The 20,967-nt window shown below is 35.0% G+C and overlaps 3 protein-coding genes and 2 pseudogenes across 4 annotated transcripts; all 5 read right to left on the bottom strand.

The window, feature by feature from the left end:
- Positions 1 to 171: 171 nt before the first annotated feature.
- On the bottom strand, positions 172 to 7,062 carry LOC108218563 (BTB/POZ domain-containing protein At2g30600). 2 transcript variants are annotated; one of them, XM_017391553.2, is made up of 13 exons: positions 6,849 to 7,062; positions 5,365 to 6,213; positions 4,655 to 4,984; positions 3,865 to 4,095; positions 3,333 to 3,494; positions 2,685 to 2,897; positions 2,547 to 2,594; positions 2,387 to 2,445; positions 1,770 to 1,896; positions 1,584 to 1,658; positions 1,409 to 1,489; positions 630 to 698; positions 172 to 537 (listed from the first exon to the last, which is right to left on the bottom strand). In XM_017391553.2, exons 2-13 carry the CDS (start codon positions 6,166 to 6,168, stop codon positions 319 to 321), a joined length of 2,418 nt encoding a protein of 805 aa, XP_017247042.1. In that variant the 5' UTR covers positions 6,169 to 6,213; positions 6,849 to 7,062; the 3' UTR covers positions 172 to 318. The 2 variants fall into 2 exon arrangements, with proteins under 2 accessions (XP_017247042.1, XP_017247041.1); XM_017391552.2 differs by having other exon boundaries at positions 6,801 to 7,061.
- Positions 7,063 to 9,046: 1,984 nt separating this feature from the next.
- LOC108217395 (G2/mitotic-specific cyclin-2-like) lies at positions 9,047 to 11,438 on the bottom strand (annotated as a pseudogene).
- Positions 11,439 to 12,428: 990 nt separating this feature from the next.
- On the bottom strand, positions 12,429 to 13,455 carry LOC108217394 (uncharacterized; annotated as a pseudogene).
- Positions 13,456 to 13,475: 20 nt separating this feature from the next.
- LOC108217393 (G2/mitotic-specific cyclin-1) lies at positions 13,476 to 14,884 on the bottom strand. The gene is made up of 6 exons (XM_017390228.2): positions 14,804 to 14,884; positions 14,467 to 14,556; positions 14,167 to 14,388; positions 13,986 to 14,084; positions 13,694 to 13,872; positions 13,476 to 13,620 (listed from the first exon to the last, which is right to left on the bottom strand). The coding sequence occupies exons 1-6, from the start codon at positions 14,882 to 14,884 to the stop codon at positions 13,476 to 13,478; spliced, it is 816 nt and encodes a 271-aa protein (XP_017245717.2).
- Positions 14,885 to 19,077: 4,193 nt separating this feature from the next.
- On the bottom strand, positions 19,078 to 20,779 carry LOC108217392 (G2/mitotic-specific cyclin-2). Its single transcript, XM_064092571.1, is given in 7 exon segments — positions 19,078 to 19,327; positions 19,401 to 19,579; positions 19,677 to 19,775; positions 19,860 to 20,081; positions 20,161 to 20,250; positions 20,518 to 20,656; positions 20,727 to 20,779. Coding segments are annotated over 7 exon segments (960 nt in total). The 3' UTR covers positions 19,078 to 19,149.
- Between the last annotated feature and the right edge of the window lie 188 nt (positions 20,780 to 20,967).

The raw sequence follows: 20,967 nt of genomic DNA, 5'->3' as shown, positions 1-20,967 counted from the left end.
TTTGGGAATATTTATCGGGTACCTAACATTTTCCATTTAGGATTGATTTATAGTTCCGCTGTTGGTAATCGAATGCTTAATTTGACCATTTTGTCTGTGCAGTTTGGGTTTGTTAGGAATTGTTGACAAGCGCGCAGCATCTGTTTCAGAACAATGCCTTCAAAACAATCAGCCAACAAAAGCTTGATTCTGTTTCTTTCTGTAATGTGGTCTTTCATATTAGTAACCCAAATGATGTAACATCAAAATTAACTACGACAAACATGACGAACTCTGAGGTAACTAAAAGCAACTAATCCAAAATTAATACACTTATAATCAACGAAAATAGCCATAGAGTTCCAGGAAGCAAGTGCAAAGTGACCACTGGTTGGTATCATCACTTGTGGGTGCTGTTAAACAAACTCTGAAAAATCTAAATGGAAGGAGGGAATTGGAACCAGTAACAGGCCACGAAGCAAATTGACCAGGCTTGCAGATAGTTTGGTCATTCTCGTGCACTCTCAAGTTTGTCCAGTTCTTCCCATCAACAGATCCCTGTTACAGATTTCATATTTCAACTGTTAATTGGCTCATGAAGACTGTATGTCCACCCCCACTGAGTAAATAATGAGATAGTATCACTTCACCTGAAAATTCCAGCTCCTTATAAAGGCCCTCGACCCATCCTGTCTTAAAGTGTAATGGTTGCAAATGAGCTGCATCAACCGGCAAATCATGATGAAAAGGAGAAGTGGGAACAACGTGCAAATTCCAAGCATTTTATTTGCTGAGTTTTATCTTTAGAAAAACTAGCTAATTTTCTCCAACAGTGATGGTAGAGAAAAGGGTTCCTAAAGTGGAGTTACCTAAAGTCATATGCATTTTGTGTATTAGAGTTGGATGACATCTTTGTAATAATTGAAATCACCCCTGTATTTACAAAAATAGCCTTAATTTTGTATTGAAATATGTCTTACATTTAGGCAATTATCTAAAAGTGACCTCAGGGCCATCAAGCCCATAATAGTAATTATTTAAAGATTAAGAAGAAAAATTGCTCATTGCAAGCAAATAACTAATTTTGCATTAAAAAACCGTTCTCATTCCTAATTTAGATCTTGTTTATTTCTAATTTGTTAAATACTTTGATTGGACTTTAACTAATAATTCCCTCTGAATCAGGCTTGCATTGAACAAAGTAAGAAAAGATAACAAACAAAAAACAATAAAAGCACTAATTTTATACAATTATTATGATGGGCGAGAGCTTCTCCTTAAAAAACAGACCAGCACGACAAAAAATAGAGAAAAGAAAACCAGAAATTTTGATGAAATCATAATTCGTTTGTAAAGATCCAACACATAAAATCATGGGAAGTCACACTCAATAAGTTTTCATTCCCTCAATGAGCAAAAATATATGTACCTGATGGTCATTTCCAATGTCAACCATCCACCAAGAACTGACTTTTCCATCCTCAATCAAAGGCCCAGCAAAAGATGTTCCCTGATGCATAAAAGTGCATATAATATGATACCAAACATTTCATAGAGAGAGTGAGAGACATATTAGCATCAAGTTGATCCATTATATGTTATACCTGGTATGTCCTTGATACCAAAACCTTTGGATCAGTGTATCTTGAAACAGGAGTGCTAGCAGTAACTGTAATTCTCTGAATGTGCAAATTTTATTTAGAAATAAATAAATAAATAAAATGACCAAAGTATTAAACATTTTTAGAATAAATAATTCAGAGAGCAGGAGAGTGGGCTGAGGACCCAACCTTGGCTAGAACAGGATTCAGCCACTGATGTGCCCCGTAAGATGTACCAGCAAAGTACAGAACTCCGTTGCTATCCCCATCACATATGTACTGGAACTCTCTAAAACTAGATCTTCTATGTTGAAACCTTAACATATAAAGAGTTAATATTAATTATTCTCTCCGATCATACAAAATGATCGTATATTTTACATGACCCAACATCACATCAAATATCTATCCGTATTGACTACTGATGCATAAATGTATATGTGATGTTTGTTTGTACTCTGTTACACACACACACACACACACACACATTTATGAACTATAAACTGATTGCTCTGTTATGTGATATAGAACTGAATACGGTTCGGCTTAGGGTGGATCAGTCCGGTTTGAAATGATTGTTTGGTTCGTTTTGGTTTTAAACAAAATCACGATTTGGTTTTCGGTTATTTCAGTTCGGTTCGGTTTTGACCCGAATGCTCAGCCCTAGCAACCACACTTAACTGGCCAATATTTCATATTATGTAACAAAATTCATACTCTTACGTAAACTATATGATTATGTAAAACAAGAAATTAACACCAGAATGAGAATACACGATAGATAAGCACTATAATTATATACTTACTTCTGATCTTGTCCTGGGCTGACCATCCCAAGTTCTAAGAAGTTGATGGCCTCTTTCACCTGATTCATTATACAAGAACATATCAACAAATCATAATGTGATGATGAAATGATAGCTACGTTACAAAATCGAATTTACAGTCAACACAGATTATGCTTACTTGATAATCTAATGCACTAATCTGTTTGCTAAGCATACTCCACTCGAGCTGTAATATCAAGACAAAAAATTGTTAGTCCTTAAGAGCAGGCATCTTAAAAAGAACAAGCTTGAAAATCTTCATATAGATGATCCCTACCTTTTTAAGCAAGGCATGTGGAAGTAATGAGAAGCGCACCAGCGGTAAGAACTTATTCAAAGACTGAAGTCTGTCCCCAAAAAGAAGTTCAGGTGAAGAATTCAATATCTTTTCCTCTACTAACTCCCAGCCATGCAAGTCCTCTGCCCTCAAACACCACATTAGAATTGCATTGAGGACTCGTTCTTCTGATATAACTGTCAAATCTATATGCTGCAAAACCAATGCTCAATTACCAGAAAATCCCTGATATGCACCTCAGAGGAATAAGTATTCCAATTTGAAGGGGGATACACATCTACAGATCTGCCTATCATAGGTGTAATATTTATTAATATCAAAATAACACAATAGACAGGTGTGGTCAATAGCCTCCAACTTAAATATACAGCACCCAACTCCACTAACTTTGGTCCGATTATTTGGAGTATACTTCTGACACTAGGTAACTACTCTAGAAAGACTGAATATCTACTATATCATATCAGTATATCTTGATTCGTGATATTTGTTTCATGATCTTTTTCGTTGCAATGAAGCTTCATATCTGCATAATCTATCCTGCACTATGTTCTCTAAGAGGGATGATTAGGTAATGCAGGATCACTCACACTAGGACTCCTTCATATTTGGGAAATAAGAACCCACCTGAAGAATATTGGTAAAATTCTGCTCGTCTAGCGAGACAAATTCAGCGCTTGAAGTTGTACAGTAGTCAAAGTTCATTGCAAATTTCCTCTCGCATGTTTCTTCAATAAGTTTGCATGATGATATGGATGAAATCACCTGAAGGATTGGGCAGACCAAATCCTGCAACAAAGTTCATCAGTTAGCTACAGGATCAACCCTATTACTTTTCCATTACTGTTTGGTTCGTCTTCCATATAAACTTGTGCATATTAGAAAAACTCTGTGTTTGACCTTCTTCCATAAGGAGACTTCATGCCTGCATTTGATATGTAGATAAGAGGTATCAATATCTAATGTTTCATTGGTCTTAAATGATTTTTCTTCTTTGTTCACACAAACCAGTTATCCAATATGTCTCCGTGCTTTAATTTCTTCTCAACAAGTAGCACTTCAGAACAATGAAGTACACAAAAGAGAGAAATAATATAGAAAAACACTTCCAACATCAATTAAATCTAATCATTAGACAACTAAAGAATTAATAAACTACCTCCGATAAGCATTCCAACAGAGTTTTGCAGCACTCCTGATGCAGGGCAGAAACTCCAAACTGATCAGCCAATAGAAGTAGTTGGAGTAGCAAGATACCTATATCCATGATGTTTTCCTTATTGAATTCCCCACTGTACATATATTCAAGCATTATCTTGAAAGCTTCAAGTGAAACATCTTTCAAGCAAACCTCTGTTGACATGCTTTCACTCATTCCATTGGTAAACATCTGCCAAATTATTTTTGTGAGAGATATTATGACTATAATATACATGCTTAAATATATTACTTGGCACAAATTAAGTAATTTACAATGTACATCATGTAATATTCTAAAAAGGAACCCCACTAAAACAAGAATTCTGCGGACTTGAGCAAATGGATTTGACTATATGACTTCTATTACTGCGTGAGTAGGAATTTCACCAGTAGTACATTTAATTTATGTTTGGACAGGTCATAAAAGCATATTCAGCTTCTTCCATATCAATAGTTATTATGCAAACCATTACAATTTACGGTTCATCTCACTGGATTATTACTAAACCAAGTGTACTAATTGATATTTAATTTTAAAGAAAATATTAGATATCAACAAACAGATTTTAAGTTTGTATTTTAGTGCGTCCCAGTCAAGAAACATATTTTAAAACAGGCAACCTTTGTAGGATTTTGAAACGTTGAGTATTTTATATTAAAATATAAAAAAATTTGTGTTCTCACACTTGCAGATACATGTAAATATGTAGGAGACAACTGGAAAAACAAGAAGCATCAATCTGGCTCACCTTTGTAAACGGGACACTCCATAAACTGAGTAGCACTTTATGTGACCGGAAAAAGAGATCATGCCCTTCAATATGAATTTCCACATCGCTGTACTCACCACTGATATAGTAACTTTTAAGCTTATTAAGATCTAAAGGTACTCCAGAAGGGAAGGACACCCCACAGTGGGGACGAGAGCTTGGATATAATATTTCTACGCTGTTAGCTGAGTCGAACAACCTTTTATTGATCTTGAAACGCTCAATGAATTCATCACACTTCTTTGCCAGTGAATTCACTTCAAAATGCAAACTTAGGGTCCTCAAAGTGCTCAGTTGTGACACTGGAACCTACATTAGCATATAAACAAAGTATTTAAGTTCTGTGTGGATATAAATTCTTAATACTCTGTTAATAAATTAAAATTATACTTATCCAAAATATTTGCAAAAAAAAAATACTCCAAGGAAAAATGAGGATCCTGTCTTTCCCTGAGGTAATCTTTACAAAGTGTAGTGTCTTAACCTACTTATTCTTAATTTGTTATCCTCTCTTATAGGAAGATGAGTGCTCTCCCTTTACCAAAATAGGTAAGTAGTTCCTAATAACATGCATAAACAAAAGTAACATGTAGCTGTTATCATCTAAATATCAGAACCTGGGCATATTCAAACCAAAATACATAAACAAAAGTAATATGCAACCAAGTACGGTGGAGGAAAATATTTACCCATGTTCGGCCTGTGTAAATGAACTGAAGAAAGGAATGCAGCACCGAATAGGTTACATCCTCAAGCTCAATAATGTCTTTGGCAGACATACTTAAACCAAAATTACCAGATGCTGCTAATATAACCTTATGAGCTGGGATTGCTCTTTTCTCCTTGCCAACAAGGAAGAATATATCAGATAGCTCCCAACTCTCAAGAAAATTTTCCAGGCCCCAAGTTTCATGACACCGCCTTTCATCTTCTGTTCCGTCTTCACCTTCACTTTCATACTCTCCTTCATATTTACCACAGTTTACATGCTTCCACAAGGATATGTGGTTCTGTGTTAGTGGCATTACATTAACGTTTCGATATCCAACATGTTTATCCCAGCTACTAAGCCCAACATACTGTACAGTACAACTAGGGTTTGTGTCAAGCCACTGGAAAGCAAGATTCTGAAAAGGGTACCTTCCCGTGCCAATGCTGATCAACCCATCGTAGAAACTTATCCAGTAACTCTGAAATGCAGTAGAGCAACATAGTCCGCCCCCTGCTTCATCAACAACTGTTTTTCCATCTGCTTCAATTTTCAGTCTACGGTTCTTATGGCTACCAATAATCACGGTATAGTGAGGACTGTTGTCCCTTTTGTAATGGTATTGCTGGCTGCCAACATGCTCACGAAAAACAATTGTGACATCATTGAGAGCAAAAGCTTCAAATGACACGCATCCCCTCCCAGCTTCCCTGAACCTCAAATCATCGCGCCAGGCACATTCAAAGGGAGCAACCGTTAGAAACGCTTTTTGCTGCTTCATCATCTTTACCTTATATCAAGACTTTACTCGACTCACTTAGCCCTTATTCTGGAATAAAAACCATAATAAGAACACGTCAACTCGCTTCTATTATTAGACCAAACAATTTGCTCAATATATAGACAATTTGCCTCTCTCCCTCTCACATATATTCAGGGTATCAAATTAACTAACAAAATTAGTCAGCTTCGCATGCTAAATATCACATGTTGGCACCCCCTTCCTAGCCCTATTCGACCACACAAAAAACGAATTGGAAAAGAATCTTGCTACACTCAAATGCATCACTATCTTATACATACTTTCGAAATCACAAAAATCGCAAATCCAACAAAGAGTCCAAATCCCACCACAAGCAACTGTTTGATATATTAAATCAGCAACTTGACATGTCTGTCCTACACCACATCCCTATCCAACTTCATCACCAAATTAACACATATCCTCAGATTCAGAATCGCATTATATAATCATATATTCCAATGTAATGACAGCTAATGAATACAAAACCCAATAAAAATCCCAAACAAGAAAACATAAAAGATCAAATTATTACCCAAAATATAAAAAACCCACCTCAGAGTCTATCTATACAAATAAAACACAATCACATGAGATTCATTGATTCAACTCACCTTATTATCGAATGATGTAACCATATCTTTACATATTGCTAACCCTACCTGGGCTCAGGCCCCCATTAGAGTTCTTGAAGAAAACGTGGTACAGTTCCAACTAGAAAGAAAAAAACAGGAGAGATTGAAGAGGTGGGTAGCTGTTGAAAGAACCTTAAAAATGACATACTAACAAACGTCTAATAAAAGAAAGATTTGAAGATTGAGATCTGGAGAATCATAAGTACAGATGACATAGAGTCTAGTCAGCCTCGAATTTGATATTATTGGAATTTTATTATTAATTCTGGGTACGTGTCATTTAGTGAGTGTTGCACAGAAGCCTGGCCTCTTGTTTTATTTACTGTCTCTCCGCATCTTTCTTGAAAGATGTGAAACGGATTTGTATGTATATCTCTTTGTAGATTAATATTTTCAAGAATACGGTGCAACGCAACCTCGAAAGCAACAAATATTTTATGAACTACATTTTTTTTGAAAAAAAGGGTTGAAAAATAAAAATTGTACGAATTCCCCATGATTTTGATGCAATATCAAATACTAATACGGCAACTTTAAATTATTTTTTTTTGTTATTTTACTGTATTTTGAAAATATTTGTAAAAAATATTAATTTTTTAAAAAATATTTGTAAAAATACGATCTGCAACTAGATTCAACCATATGCAACTTCAACTAATTTGCCCCGCATTGGTTACAGATATGGTTGCATCGGATTGCAAGTATAGTTGCATATGATTGCGACGGATTGCATACAGTATTTTTGTAAATATTTTCAAAAATTTGATATTTTTTTCAAAATATTTAAAAAAGATTTAATATTTTTGAAAAAAATATATTTGGACTTGGATATTTATGAGAAAACCCATTTTATTTAATATTTTGATTTTAACGCGTCTGAATTAATTTATTTTTTTTGTGAAAATTGAAAATGATAAATTGAGGTTCCCAAACTCTTTTAAAATGTACGTATAAAGTAAAGCTACGATTTTTAGAAATAAAGAAAGCGAAATTTGTTAAATCTATCAAAAGTTTCTGAAAGATTAAATTTATGGACGAATAGATGTTGTTTGATACTCCCTCCGTCCCCCTCAATTGTTTACATTGGAGGGGGACACGGAGACCAAGACAATGTATGAAAAATGAGTAAAGTTAGATGAAAAATGAGTAAAGTGGTGGGACCCATCAATATTTAATAATAGATTTGAGATAGTGGAGGAAAGTAGTGGGTGTAATAGTAGTTTTTATTGTTAAATATGAGATAGTGGGAGAAGATAATGTGTGTAATGATGAAAAAACTTACTATTTATGGTAATGTAAAGAAATGAGAGGGACATCCCAAAATAGCAACTGTAAAGAAATGAGAGGGACAGAGGGAGTAAATGATTTTTGAATAATAATATAGATATATTATGTGATATTTAATTATCATTCCGTTTGTTAAGAAATTGAATATATAGTTATGTAATATTATTATTAAAATTTTTTGTTATAATTATTTTCTTAAAATATTTTTTATTAATTTTGGGTACTGTATTCCACAAGAATATTTGCTTTAATTTTTTAAACTTGTCTCGTCTCCTCCTAATGTAAGAAAATTTGTCTCATCAAATTGACAAATTACAGGATAAAGAGGGTGATAATTATCTTTTGTTCATATATCCAACTAATATTTACACTAAATATATAATATGTATTCATTCCTAGGATCATGTTGCACATAGAACCACTAGAACGGATCCTTATCTTCTTTCTAGTATTAGTTTGGGTGAATTTTTATTAGTATTAGTTTGGGTGAATTTTTATTAGTATTAGTTTGTGTTCGGCAGCAGAACTAAAAAAATATATATTTAGATTTAGATCCTGAAAATCTGTGTGAAATATAAGGTTCAACAGCAACAGCAGAACGTTAGTGGTTCCATGATTCTATTTTAGGCATGGATTAAGATATCACAGTGATGAACAACACGAGATTAAATAACTAAGGTTTTGGTCACTCAATTAATTACGAATTTTTAACTGAGTTATTAAACTTAAAAAATTTTCAAATCAGCAAAGTCACAAACGTCCAATAGATCAGCAAAAATGAGACACACACACACACACATATATATATATATATACACATATATATATATATATCAAAGAAACCGTCTACAACTCTACAAGAGTATTTGTTTCCGAAACCAAACTATTGAATGAAATCAAATTTAAGAACAATATTAATAATATCTAATATCCCAGAAAAGAGCTATGATCGCTGGCTCGACAAAACAAAGTCAAGTGGAAGGAACTAACAGAAAATGAGCAGGTTCTGCTCTTGCAGCATATCCATATTTGTAAGTGTTGTACTTCCTGAAAACAGCCGTTACTTTGCCTGCCGCGGCCCTGCGATGAAATCCAACCATCAGCTGTGAGCATTCCCTGTAGAAACAAGTAACAACTAATTAGTCTTCAACTCCCAAGTATGAAGGACAAGTAATAATGTTAAAAATACTTTAGTTCGTGATTATTGTAATCTGTAAGTTTCTCGCTCAGCTTGCTCCATTCAGCTGCCTTCCCAAGAGTACACTGCGCAGTAAAAACAGCAGCTGCTGCCAACATAGATGGTGGAAACTTGAGCATCTGATACTCGACCAGGCAAAGGTCGATCATATAAAACGCAAGGCGCTCCATCTAGTTAAGATAAAGGCTTCTTGTATTAATTCCAGTTTAATTATAAACTAAATACAGAATACGTTTGTACATCAATTCTATGAAAGTAAGAACAAACCTCATTGCCAGATTTGGCAGCTTCCAGGAACCTCCTCACAAATATATACACAGTTGGAATGGAAAGGTCAAACTGAAGCTTGTTGACCATCAAAATCTCCTGCAAGTTGGAAGTTAGAGACTAAAGCTGATTACAACAGAAATTATATAATAAGCAAAGGAAAACATGTTTTAAATATTACCATTTGAAGAACCTCAGTTCTGGTGAAGGCTCTGTCAGTTATCGAGATGAGATCTTCGACAGCAGGTGCTGAGATTTCTTCATATTTGCTTGCAATAAGCATTGCGGTGACCCCAACCAGCTGCAACTTCTTCCTCGTGATTTGTTGAACAGCTAAGAATCTGTCCATCAGATTGACAGTCAAATATAGGGTCTCCGGCCTCAAATTGAACTTGTCATGTACCTGCTCATTCCATCAAAGTGTTAATAATATTTGCTGCATATTAATTAACCTTGTAATAAAATTTCAATTTGATACTAACCTCAATTAACCAGTCAATCATTATCCGCCGCATTCTTTCATTGATATCAAATTGACTGCTCATGTAGTTTGATGGAGCGCAAAAAGAAATCTACATTAAGAATATGACTGAACAGTCAAATCTTGTCATAAAATTTAGCTTGCATATGCTCCAAATTCTCATATCGACAGTCATATTAAAGAGCATTTATAGTCATAATGATATATAATGCATGTTCAAATTGCAATTTGGCAAGTAAAAAGTAGAAGATAGAAAACTACTATGTACAGACCAAAAAGCTTCAACTCAAGTAACTTGAAAGAACAACTTTAACAGATGCAAGCACCATGTATTTCCTTAACAAGCGAATAAGCGATATACCTCCACATTCTTGCAGTAAAAGTACAAATCATCCTTGTACTCGACAAGGGGATCTTTCTTTTCACCCGCATCAATGTCTATGTCAGCATCTGCTATCTTGATTTCGTTATCCTGTAGATAAAAGTCATAATGAAGTCTTCTCTAACACCATTAAAAGTATAAAGTAAGAAATCAAGGAAAATTTATCATATTGTTAGTTCATTTTGCACAAAGACTGGCTCAGGGAAACTGTCTCTGGCCTTATATTCCATCCACGTCAATTATAGAACAATTTATTTCCATTGTTTCTGGAAATGACGGGACTGGCTGCTTAATTTCCTATGTCAATGTAATCAATCTATAAGATTACACACAACTGGCTTCCCTGTCTATAACAAAGATTTTGACTTAAATAGGTAATACCTTAACCAGTGGTTGATACTGCTTGGCGGCCAGTTGTGCAGCAAGCTTCCTGAATTCACCAAATTAATATAAATATAAACAAGTCTCAACATCGAGATCAACAGAGCACAACATTAAACTATTTTCATGAAATGAGAATCCCTGAGTGCCATTTTCAGACCTGGTCACTGGTCGATGCACCGTGGAATTCTGCAGTACATTTGTTCTAGAAACTGGATTCTTTCTGTATAAAATTACAAGACAGGTAATTCAGATATCAAACTAGGTTTTCAAATTAGGAATATCAAGAATATAGAAAATTTATCAGTTCTTAGAAGTTACTCGCGCAGGGCGGCTCTCTTGGTAGCTACATACGGTGCGTATCTTGCACCATTTAGGTCTATTGAACTCAAAGCCCTCCTGGTCGGGCCGATTCCCATGTCAGCCCTCTGAGTAGCAGTTTTTAGGAAATCCCCTACAATGGCATAGAGTTCACATGGATGAATATATACAATTATCTACTGTACGTAATCAAATAAATACACAGAAAAACTTGTACAAAAATCTTAAATCTAAGTTCATTTTACTTTGAGAAATCGAGGGCCTAGCATCACCAGCACAGTTTTCATCCGAACCGGCCATTGAGATTATCTACAAAATCCAAACATCGCCTAAGAACATTAATTCACAATAGATAAATTATATAAAATAAAGGGCCATGCAAAAGATATAAACATCACCAATCAATCATCATAAAAATTTAAAAACCAAGAACTGTAAGAAATGGAAACAAACAAAACATATCTTGCATCATAAACAAAACTCAGGTTTTAAGATTTGAAGAATCCACCTAGATCAGTATTAGAAACACGCATATATATGTAAACCCAAAATTCGGTGTCATATATACAGAAAAAAAAAAGAGAGGAAGAAATCAATTACCCTTTCTTGTAAACGAGAAAAAAATCGGAGACAATGAAATAATTTAATCAATCAATCCAAGGATATAATTAATTCTCTCTCTATATATCACCCTCACTCTCTCGCTGCACAAGCCTTAAGTGCGGTGTGTGGTATATATATATAGAGGTTAGTGAAATGTCTGTCCTCTTCCCAATTTGAAAGGAACGGCTACTTTAACAAATAACAACCGTGGATCATCGAATTTAATTCTTTTTGGTGAATGATAGAATTTCTAGATTGTCTTATCTTGATCTGTTTAAGGATATCGTGGATTATCTTTGTAGAGTATTGAAATAATCGCAATCAATACAATTATAAAAGTTATTGCAGATTTTTATTTGTTATCTTTTTATAATCTTGGGGATATTATTATTGTTTGATGAGGGAATTTGATGTAATAATGATATATTGATCGCATGGAGAAGAAAAAGAGAATAACGAGAATTTTTTGAATAATAATAATATCTTGGAATGAATTTTGACATGATAAGGTGAGGAGTGATTTTAAAAATTATAAAGATTTATAAATGATGAATGTATGTTATCTATTTGAATAATATCTTCCTGAATACAAAGAAGACTATAGATGATTTTATCCATAGTTTTATAATACATATGCACGGTCGCGATCAAGAGAGAACCGATACTTAAAATTGAATCATAAAATTATTAAGGTCTGTTGCAAAAACACCATAGGCAAACTCCCAGAATAACACCACTACCTTGCGGAACAAACAATGACAATGCAGACAAAATCACAATAGGCAACATACAATAACCAATCAAATTAACTCAGACACCAGTAAAGATCCAAATTCTCAATCCGACCCGCTAACATATATATATTTTTTTGCCAATAAATGTCGAGATTTTATTATTTCTCAAATCATTCGACAACACATAATGAAAATCTGAGTGGACATTTCCCACTCTCCAAACACGATCAGCTATGGAACAATTATGTCATGCTAGAAAATACGCGACTTTGTTCGCCGATTGTTTGACAAACCTAAACTTTAGGTTTTTGCAAGATAAATTTGCAAGAAGGGTACGGCACTCCTGAATCACTCTCCCTAGATATGAACTGCAAGAGCTATGGATGTGCTGCACCACGCCACCACCTGCAAACAGGCAGACTCCACAAGAGCATTCCTCTGGTCTTCATTTGCTATCCGACTTAGGACTTCTTTTAGGCCTCATGCTTCTGCTAGATCTGGATTAGAAGCTCCTCTTAATTAGGCACCTCGATCTGGCTTCAACTAAATTGCCCATATGATCTCGTACTACAAAAGCAAAGCTATAGCAGCTCGTCTCCTCAAAAATGGCAGCGTCTGTATTAATCTTCACACTATTGACCGGGGGTAATAGTGACCCATCCCAATCCCAAAATGCAGCTTCCCTGCAAGTAGTTGAAAAAGCCCAAATGCCATTAAAATAGAGAAGGGCCCGAAAGATCCGAATCTTAGTGTAAATCCGGTTTGACTCTAAACAGGTTGAGATTCGACAAGGTTTTGTTCCATATTTGTTTAGTGTTGACACCCAGTTTTTCAAGAAGGGGTGGTTCGTCTTCGAATCCGCCGGGAATACTGCCGGAACTGGAGAATTGGGGCAGCGGGAATGACGTGGCGGCAGTGCCGACATCGAAGAAGAGAAAGTGAATTCTGGGGTTCGGGAATGACTCGGGTGGGTTGCCGCCCGATGGCTAGACAAAACAGATCAAATGGAGGGATCCAACAGAAAATGAGCAGGTTCTGCACTCGCAGCATATCCATATTTGTACGAGTTGTACTTCCTGAAAACACTCGTTACTTTCCCTGCCGCGGCCCTGCGATGAAATCCAGCCATCAGCTGCGAGCATTCCCTGTAGAAACAAGTAACAACTACTTAGTCTTCAACTCCTAAGTATGTAGGACGAGTAATAACGTTAAAAATACTTTAGTTCGTGATTCTTGTAATCTGTAATTTTCTCGCTCAGCCTGCTCCATTCAGCTGCCTTCCCAAGAGTACACTGCGCAGTGAAAACAGCAGCTGCTGCTAACATAGATGGTGGAAACTTGAGCATCTGATACTCGACCAGGCAAAGGTCGATCATATAAAATGCAAGGCGCTCCATCTGGTCAAGATAAAGGATTCTTGTATATTATTCTAGTTTAATTATAAACTAAATACAGTATACGTTTGTACATCTATTCTGCTATAACATGTCGTATGAAAGTAAGAACAAACCTCATTGCCAGATTTGCCAGCTTCCAGGAACCTCTTCACAAATACGTACACAGTTGGAATCGAAAGGTGAAACTGAAGCTTGCTGACCATCAAAATCTCCTGCAAGTAGGAAGTTAGAATATCTAGAGCTGATTACAACAGAAATTATAAAATAGCGAAGGAAAACATGTTTAGATACTACCATTTGAAGAACCTCATTTCTGGTGAAGGCTCTGTCAGATATCAAGATGAGATCTTCCACAGCAGGTGCTGAGATCTCTTCATATTTGCTTGCAATAAGCATTGCGGTGACCCCAACCAGCTGGAACTTTTGCCTCATAATTGGTTGAACAGCTAAGAACCTGTCAATCAGATTGACAGTCAAATATAGGGTCTCCGGCCTCAGATTGAACTTGTCATGTACCTGCTCATTCCATCAAAGTGTTAATAATAATTGCTGCATATAAATTAACATTGTACTAAACTTTCACTCGATACTAACCTCAATTAACCAGTCAATCAGAATACGTCGCATTCTTTCATTGATATCATATTGACCGGTCATGTAGTTTGGTGGAGCACAAAAAGAAATCTACATTAAGAATACGACTGTACAGTTAAAGCTTATCACATACAAATTAGCTTGCATATGCTCCAAAGTCTCATATCAACAGTCATAGTGAAGAGCAGTTATAGGCATACTAATATAGAACGCATGTTCAAACTGCATTTTGGCAAGTAAAGAGTGGAAGATAAAAAAACTACTATGTACAGACCAAACTTGAATGAACAACTATATGAGATGCAAGCACCATATGTTTCCTTAACAAGCGAAATACCTCTACATTCTTGTAGTACACGTACAAATCATCCTTGTACTCGACAAGGGGATCTTTCTTTTCACCAGCACCAATGTCCATGTCAGCATCTGCCATCTCGATATCGTCATCCTATAGATAAAAGTCATAATGAAGTCTTCTCTGACACCATTAGAAGTATAAAGTAACAAGTCAAGGAAAAATGATCATATTGTTAGTTCATTTTGGACAAAGACAGGCTCAGGAAAACTGTCTCTGGCCTTGTATTCATCTACATCAATTATAGAACAATTTATTTTCATTGTTTCTGGAAATGAAGGGACTGGCTGCTTAATTTCCTATGTCAATGTAATCAAACTATAAGATTATACAAAACTGGCTTCCATGTCTAAGATAACAAAGATTTCATTTTAATAGATAAATTAATACCTCAACCAATGGTTGATGCTGCTTGGCGGCTAGCTGGGCAGCAAACTTCCTGAATTCACCAAATTATTATAAATATAAACAAGTCCCAACATCGAGATCAACAGAGCACAACATTAAACTATTTTCATGAAACGAGACTCCTTATGTGCCATTTACAAACCTGGTCAATGGTCGGTGCACCATGGAATTCTGAAGTACATTTGTATGACAAACTGCATTCTTGCTGTATAAAATTACAAGACAGGTAATCAGATATCAAACTAAATTTCCAAATTAGGAATATCAAGAACAAAGAAAAATTATCAGTTCTTAGAAGTTACTCGCGCAAGTCTCTCTTGGTAGCCTCATACGGAGCGTATCTACCACCATTTAGGTTTATTACGCTCAAAGCCCTCCTGGTCGGGCCGATTCCCACGTCAGCCCTCTGAATAGCAGTTTTTAGGAAACCCCCTGCAATGGTATAGAGTTCACATGGACGAATATAGACAAATATCTACTGTGCGTAATTAAATAAATACACTGGAAAACTTATACATAAATCTTAAATCTAAGTTCATTTTACCTAGCAAAATCGAGGGCCTAACATCACCAACACGGTTTTCATTTGAACCAGCCATTGAGATTATCTACAAAATCCAAACATCACCTAAGAACATTAATTCACAACAGATAATATATATATATAATTAAAGGGCCATGCAAAATATATAAACATCACCAATCAATCATCATAAAAATTTAAAAACCAAGAACTGTAAGAAATGGAAACACACAAAACATATCTTGCATCATAAACAAAACTCAGGTTATAAGATTTGAAGAATTCATGTAGATCAGTATTAGAAACACGCACATATATTTAAACCCAAAATTCGGTGTCATATATACAGAAACAAAATAAACAAGGAAGAAATCAATTACCCTTTCTTGTAAACGAGAAACAAATCGGAGTGAGATGGTGAAAATTAAATTAATCAATCCAAAAATATGATTAATTTCTCTCTCTCTCTGTTACTCTCACTCTGTCTCTGCACAAGCCTTAAGTTGCCTGCAGTGTGGTATTTATAGAGGTCAGTGAAATGTCTATCCTCTTCGCAATTTTAAAGGAACGGCTACTTTAACGAATAACAACCGTCCGATTATCGAATTTAATTCTTTTTAATCAATGATCGAATCTCTAGATTGTCTATTGTTTAAGGATAGCGTGGATTATCTTTGTTGAGTATAGAATATTGCAATCAATAGAATTATAAAAGTTATTCTAGATTTTATTTGTTATCTTTTTATAATCTTGATCGATGTTATAATTGTTTGATGTGGGAATTTGATGTAATAATGATATATTAATCGCATTGTAGATGAAAAAGTAGAATCATGAAAAATTTTCGAATAAAAGTAATATCTTGGAATGAATTTTATTTTATAGTGCATAAGCGCTATAAAATGATAAAATCTAAATTATTAAGTCGATATCGTATGAATTATGTCGTCCACAAAGTCTGATATTTCACTTTTTTTTCCGCTTAACATATTGTGAGACTTATGATGAAAAACTCGAAAAAGATTATAAAAGAGAAGTTATTTATGATATTAACCACTTTTATATATATTGCATTATTCAGTGAAAATGTTCGTCAACATAAATTATCTCAATATCCTATATTCTTAGGATTGTGTATTTTGATTAACATTTTTAAACATTTGTAATATATTTTATTAAGATTACTTTACGTGATGACAAACTTACCAGAAATATGTAAAAAGTCTTATATTACAACGAACGTTCAGGTCAGATTTTATTTAATACTAGCCTTTAACCCGTGCGAAGCACGGGCGACTATATAATTCTTAATTTATTATTTATAATTTAAATTTTAATATTATCTTAGTATTATTGATTAATGAATTGGATTTAATTAAATTATATTAATCAACTAATTTTATTTTCTAATGAAAATTTAGCTTTTATAATTATAAATGAAGATAATGATAAAGTTTTTGTCTTGTAATACAAGATAGAGTGTTTTTAGTATTTAAAATTGTTTAACAATCTTGATATATTGTAGACTTGTAGACTTCTAATTCTATCGAAAGAGTACCAAACTAAACAAACCAAAAATTTGTACGACTACAAATTATACCTATGTTGGCTTATTATAATATAGTATAGATTAATTTTCGAGTTTTTATTTGCATAAAACGTGATTGTGCCATATTATTTTAATTGGACTTTTATTTGGATAAACGTGATTGTGCTATATTATTTTAGTTGGACTTTTATCTCGATAAAACGAGTTGAATCATATTATTTTAATTAACTTTATATTGGGTAATACGAGTTTGACATATTATTTTAATAGTTTAATTAAACTTTTATATGGACGAGACAAGCTGAGTTATATTCCTTCCGTTCCAATTTATATGTCTTGTTTGACTTTTTGTGATCATATTGACCAAACTTTGATCGGTAAAATTATTATTACATGATCTTGAAAATCGAAAAAATACATTAAAGTTGAATAGATGTAGATTCTAGTAATAATTTTTTGTCATAATTTTTTCTAATTGTTGTATATATATAAATTTTAGTCAAAATTTGGTTAATTAGACACTAAAAAGTCAAACAAGAGAAATAAATTGGGACTGAGGGGAGTATTATTTTAATCAAATTTTTATTTGACTAAGATCGGGTGGGATCATATTATTTTACTTGGATCTGGATACTAAATTATAATGTTTGATTGAAAACAAATTTTACTTTTTTTGATATCTGGATTGAATATAATTAATATCATAAAATTAATATCTCCAATTAAAATGAAACAAAATCATGATCCATTGATTAGCATTTCAACTAGCCTATCTCACTCATTCTTTACTGATCATTCTGGAACTCTCTCTGTCAATATCACCTCGTCTTCTCGAGCCATATCCCTGCAACCATTTTCATTCCACCTACAAACTACCATGCACACTCATCTATTTTAATAAGTCGAAGAATAATGCCAGAGAACCCAAAAGATTTTTGATACTATTAAATAGTAATAATCGACATAACTATCGTACTCGGTCTCGCAAATTGTGAATTATATGAACACAGTGGAATGCTCGAATTATGTCTCGTATAATCACAATTTCTAACCAGTCAATGTAAAAACTTTATCAACATGATAAATGCCAGTGCCAATAACCGAAAAGAAAAACAAACTATCATCAGTTATTAGAAATCAGCAAAAATCCATACAAAATCATTTGAGTTCAAAACACAACTAACAACGAAAACAGAACATAAATCAAAAAACAAGCGTAAGCAATCAAGCCGCGATGCTCATCTCCACACGAAGCCAACTCAACCAAAAGCCTCGTACAAACCCTTGTCGACCATATGACAAAAACACCGGTAACTCCCAAAATAACACCTCCACCTTGCGGAACAAACAATGACAAGGCAGACAAAATCACAATAGGCAGCATACAATAACCAATCAAACTCAGACACCTGTAAAGATCCAAGTTCCCATTCCGACCCGCTAACATGTTAAAAACAACGTACAAAAACAAAGCGGAGACAGTGACCCAGCCCAATATGATCCCAAAATGCAGCTTCCCAGCGAGTAATTGGAAAAGCCCAAATGCCATTAAGAATAGAAACGGGCCCGAAAGATCCGAATCTTCGTGCAAATCGGGTTTGACTCTAAACGGGTTGAGAATCGACATGGTTTTGTTCCAGATTTGTTTGGTGTTGATACCCAGTTCTTCAAGAAGGGGTGGTTCGTCTTCGAATCCGCCGGGGATACTGCCGGAACTGGAGAATTGGGGCGGCGGGAATGACGTGGCGGCGGCGCCGACGTCGAAGGAGAGAAAGGGGATTCCGGGGTTCGAGGAACGGGGGGATTGAAACGGTGCCGTTGCGGGTCGGCGTTGTTGGCTTCCTGGACTCAGGTTGCCGCCCGATGGCTAGACAAAACAGATGAAATGGAAGGATCCAACAGAAAATGTGCAGGCTCTGCGCTTGCAGCATATCCATATTTGTACGAGTTGTACTTCCTGAAAACAGCTGTTACTTTGCCTGCCGCGGCCCTGCGATGAAATCCAACCATCAGCTGCGAGCATTCCCTGTAGAAACAAGTAAACAGCTACTTAGTCTTCAACTCTTAAGTATCAAGGACGGTAATGATGTTAAAAATACTTTAGTTCATGATTCTTGTAATCTGTAAGTTGCTCGCTCAGCGTGCTCCATTCAGCTGCCTTCCCGAGAGTACACTGCGCAGTGAAAACAGCAGCTGCTGCTAACATAGATGGTGGAAACTTGAGCATCTGATACTCGACCAGGCAAAGGTCGATCATATAAAATGCAAGGCGCTCCATCTGGTTAAGTTAAAAGCTTCTCGTATTAAGTCCAGCTTAATTATAAACTAAATACAGAATACGTTTGTACATCAATTCTATGAAAATAAGAACAAACCTCATTGCCAGATTTGGCAGCTTCCAGGAACCTCCTCACAAATACATACACAGTTGGAATGGAAAGGTCAAACTGAAGCTTGTTGACCATCAAAATCTCCTGCGAGTAGGAAGTTAGAATATCTAAAGCTGATTACAACAGAAATTATATAATAAGCAAAGGAAAACATGTTTTAGATATTACCATTTGAAGAACCTCAGTTCTGGTGAAGGCTCTGTCAGTTATCGAGATGAGATCTTCGACAGAAGGTGCTGAGATTTCTTCATATTTGCTTGCAATAAGCATTGCGGTGACCCCAACCAGCTGCAACTTTTTCCTTGTGATTTGTTGAACAGCTAAGAACCTGTCCATCAGATTGACAGTCAAATATAGGGTCTCCGGCCTCAAACTGAACTTGTCATGTACCTGCTCATTTCATCAAAGTGTTAATAATATTTGCTGCATATTAATTAACATTGTAATAAACTTTCACTTTGATGCTAACCTCAATTAACCAGTCAATCAGAACCCGTCGCATTCTTTCATTGATATCAAGTTGACTGCTCATGTAGTTTGGTGGAGCGCAAAAAGAAATCTACATCAAGAAAATGACTTAACAGTTAAAGCTTATCACATAAAAAATTAGCTTGCATATGCTCCAAATTCTCGTATCGACATTCATATTAAGAGCAACATAGTCATACTAATATATAATGCATGTTCAAATTGCAATTTGGCAATTAAGTAAAAAGTGGAAGATAAAAAACTACTATGTGCAGACCAAAAAGCTTAAACTCAAGTAATCTGAAAGAACAACTATATGAGATACAAGCACCACGTGTTTCCTTAACAAGTGATATACCTCTACATCCTTGCAGTACACGTACAAATCATCCTTGTACTCGGCAAGGGGATCTTTCTTTTCACCCGCATCAATGTCCATGTCAGCATCTACCATCTCGATTTCGTCATCCTATAGATAAAAGTCATAATGAAGTCTTCTCTAACACCATTAGAAGTATAAAGTAACAAATCAATGAAAATTCATCTCATTGTTAGTTCATTTTGCACAAAGACTGGTCAGGAAAATTGTCTCTGGCCTTATATTCATCCACATCAATCATAGAACAATATATTTTCATTGTTTTTGGAAGTGACGGGACTGGCTGCTTAATTTCCTATGTCAATGTGATCAAACTATAAGATTATACACAACTAGCTTCCTTGTCTAAGATAACAAAGATTTTAACTTAAATAGGTAAATTAATATACCTCAACCAATGGTTGATGCTGCTTGGCCACTAGCTGTGCA

Source organism: Daucus carota, chromosome 4 (assembly GCF_001625215.2).
Source record: "Daucus carota subsp. sativus chromosome 4, DH1 v3.0, whole genome shotgun sequence".
NCBI classification, from domain to species: Eukaryota; Viridiplantae; Streptophyta; class Magnoliopsida; order Apiales; family Apiaceae; genus Daucus; species Daucus carota.
This window is presented reverse-complemented; position numbering and strand designations above follow the sequence as displayed.

Excerpts from the sequence above, each read along its gene's own strand:
- LOC108218563 (XM_017391553.2), bottom strand. The coding sequence starts at position 6,168 with ATGATGAAGCAGCAAAAAGCGTTTCTAACGGTTGCTCCCTTTGAATGT. Across the intron at positions 3,495-3,864 it reads TGTTGGAATGCTTATCGGAG|GATTTGGTCTGCCCAATCCT; the intron begins GTAGTTTATTAA and ends ACTTTGTTGCAG. Across the intron at positions 699-1,408 it reads ACATTGGAAATGACCATCAG|CTCATTTGCAACCATTACAC; the intron begins GTACATATATTT and ends CGGTTGATGCAG.
- LOC108217393 (XM_017390228.2), bottom strand. The coding sequence starts at position 14,884 with ATGGACATTGGTGCTGGTGAAAAGAAAGATCCCCTTGTCGAGTACAAG. Across the intron at positions 14,557-14,803 it reads TGTACTACAAGAATGTAGAG|ATTTCTTTTTGTGCTCCACC; the intron begins GTATTTCGCTTG and ends TTCTTAATGTAG. Across the intron at positions 13,621-13,693 it reads TACAAGAATCACGAACTAAA|GGAATGCTCGCAGCTGATGG; the intron begins GTATTTTTAACG and ends TTGTTTCTACAG.